Raw genomic sequence first — 2,645 nt, 5'->3', positions numbered from 1 at the left:
TTACAGGTACATGCAAAGATTTGACCTGATTTGATTTAATGGAGGCCCATACACCATTCAGCCCCTGTATGCCCTGCTGTTAACTACAACACTGAATTCCCCCAACTTGGCTCAGCACACAGATCTCCTGTTGCTGTTGAACAGCAGCCTCGTCCAATAGCTCAGCACATGCTGGGGTCTTGGTCAGCAGGACAAGCACCTAATGCAATCGGCTATGGACCTCCAGATGGTGTCATGGCACCTTACAGTCCTGGTCACGCAGGTGCTCCTGTGAGATCATCTGTTTTCATGCATGCTTCGCAGCAATATCCCATGCCTTCACGCCCTGGAGTGCCATTTGTACATCCACCTGTTTGTCGAGTTTGTCAGGAATGTCCATTATTGTACCAAAAATTGCCTCGGCGATATTTTTTTCCGTGTGCATTACATCAATGTTATGTGGAACAAGGAGATCATCAAAATATGGAAGGTTCCACAAGCACGACTTCTGCGTCCAAGCATGTTGCTCGCCATATCCCAAAAAACCACCTTCTTCATTATTGAACTCAAGAGCGTCTAACTGAGCACGAACTGCGGCCCCTGTCATCATCGGCGGTGCGGGGGCTGTAACTACAACATCTTTGGTAAAGTTCTTCATGTCTCGTCTAAATGGATGGTCAGGAGGGAGGAATTGTCGATGTTTGTCGAACGAGGAATATTTGCCCCCTTTCGACAACCAAATGAACTTCAAAGATGCTTTACATACTGGGCAAGGGAACTTCCCGTGAACACACCATCCGGAGAAAATCCCATATGCCGGCAAGTCATGCAGTGAGTACTGGTACCAAACATGCATCTTGAAGTTTGTCTTTGTGGATCGGTCATAGGTCCATACCCCTTCCTCCCAAGCACGGAGCAAATCATCAATCAGAGGCTCCATATACACACTCATATTATTTCCCGGATGCTCTGGAATTATCAACGACAAGAATATATTATGTCGTTGAAATAGGACGCCGGGTGGGAGATTCAGTGGGATAACGAAAATGGGCCAACAGGTGTACGGGGCGGCCGCCATTCCATAGGGATTGAACCCATCAGTTGCCAACGCAACGCGTACGTTACGGGCCTCTAGAGCTTTTGTAGGATAAATCGCATCAAATCTTCTCCAAGCTTCAGCATCGGATGGGTGTACCAGCTTCTCTGGATTATAGCGATGGCCATTTTTGTGCCATGTCATCTGTTTCGCGGATTCTTCAGTCATGAAAAGCCGTTGGATCCTCGGTATGAAAGGAAGATACCGTAGAACCTTCACAGGAATTGCGAGCTGCTTTTTCTGACCCTCACCATAGTCAACCTCCAGAAATCTAGACGATTCACACTTCACACAGTATTTTGCTTCCGCATACTCTTTCCTAAATAAGATGCATCCCTTCGGGCAAGCATGTATATGCTCGTATGGCATCTTAAGTGCACGAAGGAGTTTCTGTGCCTCATACATGCTCTTTGGCAAGATGTGACCAACCGGGAGCAGGCTTCCAAAAACTGTCAACATAATATCAAACGCGTCTCGACTCAAACTAAACTGAGACTTCACAGCCATTAGGCGTGCAATGGCATCTAGCTGAGAAACCTTGGTATGGCCGTGAAGGGGTTGCTGTGCCGCAGACAACATTTCGTAATAAGCCTTAGCGGTAGCCTCTGGCTCCTCCTCCCTACGTGCCTCTTCGAAGTGTGCTTCATGAAAGTCATTTAACATGTCTCCCACCCCGGCATCATCATCAAATTCCTCGATTCGTTGTCTCAAGACCTCCTCTCTCCCACGGTCAGATTCACCATGGTAGATCCACCTGGTGTAGTCTGACGTAAATCCGTTCTTCACCAGATGTTTGCCCATCTCCAGCTTGGTTTGCCGACGCATGTTTCCACATTTGCTGCACGGACACCAAGTCGATCGAGCTCCATTGACACTTGCAAACGCCCGTTCCAAGAAAGCATCCGTCTTGTCAAGCCATTCATTGGTCAACGTATTCTGACTAGTGCGACTCGTGTACATCCACTGACGATCCTCCATCCTCTACCATTTAAATAAGTAATACAAAATTCACATGGCATATACACGCTCCTATATTGTCTACTAGGTAAAGATAGGTCCTAATCCCACCTGAGGATGTGTAGGGGGGAGAGGTTTGTAGGGAGGTACTAGCACTGGGGCTCTAGTTGTTGTTGGACCACCGTGCCCCTGGATTGCATTCGAGAACGAAGTCCCAGGGGGGCGAATTACCCCCAGACATAAAGCTGTACCCTAACTGGAGTACAGGGAGATCTGACCCGCCCACTGAAACGGTACAGGGAATAACTATCCATGATGGGTGAAGAACGAGGTGATTCTGGGCATTAACTTTTTTTTCTAACGACAGTACTTGATTCCTCAAGAATCACTATGTCCTAGACCATTGCTCCAAATTACCAATCACGAGAGAAAGCTACTGGGAGATGCTTGTGCATTACTTCGATTTCTATTTTGTATAACAAATGGTCGCATCATTTTTCATGAGGGAAATGTTGTCGTTCTAGGATCGGAATTATTAGGTGGCATACATAAAAGACACAAATCTGTGAATCACAGGCTACCACCAATGGACGACAAATTCAGTCTCAAGATG

The 2,645-nt window shown here is 47.0% G+C and overlaps 1 protein-coding gene across 1 annotated transcript in view; it reads left to right on the top strand.

The window, feature by feature from the left end:
- LOC101786081 (cAMP-regulated phosphoprotein 21) overlaps nt 1-461 on the top strand; it is a 1,778-nt gene extending 1,317 nt beyond the window's left edge. Inside the window, exon 2 of the mRNA XM_012846107.2 lies at nt 7-461. Coding sequence (XP_012701561.1) covers nt 7-34 — 28 coding nt within the window. The 3' untranslated portion in view covers nt 35-461. The remainder of the gene's footprint in view (nt 1-6) is intronic.
- The last annotated feature ends 2,184 nt before the right edge of the window (nt 462-2,645 follow it).

Source organism: Setaria italica, chromosome V (genome assembly GCF_000263155.2).
Source record: "Setaria italica strain Yugu1 chromosome V, Setaria_italica_v2.0, whole genome shotgun sequence".
Taxonomy (NCBI): domain Eukaryota; kingdom Viridiplantae; phylum Streptophyta; class Magnoliopsida; order Poales; family Poaceae; genus Setaria; species Setaria italica.
Note: the sequence above shows the minus strand (reverse complement) of the source record. Positions and strands in the feature narration are given on the sequence as shown.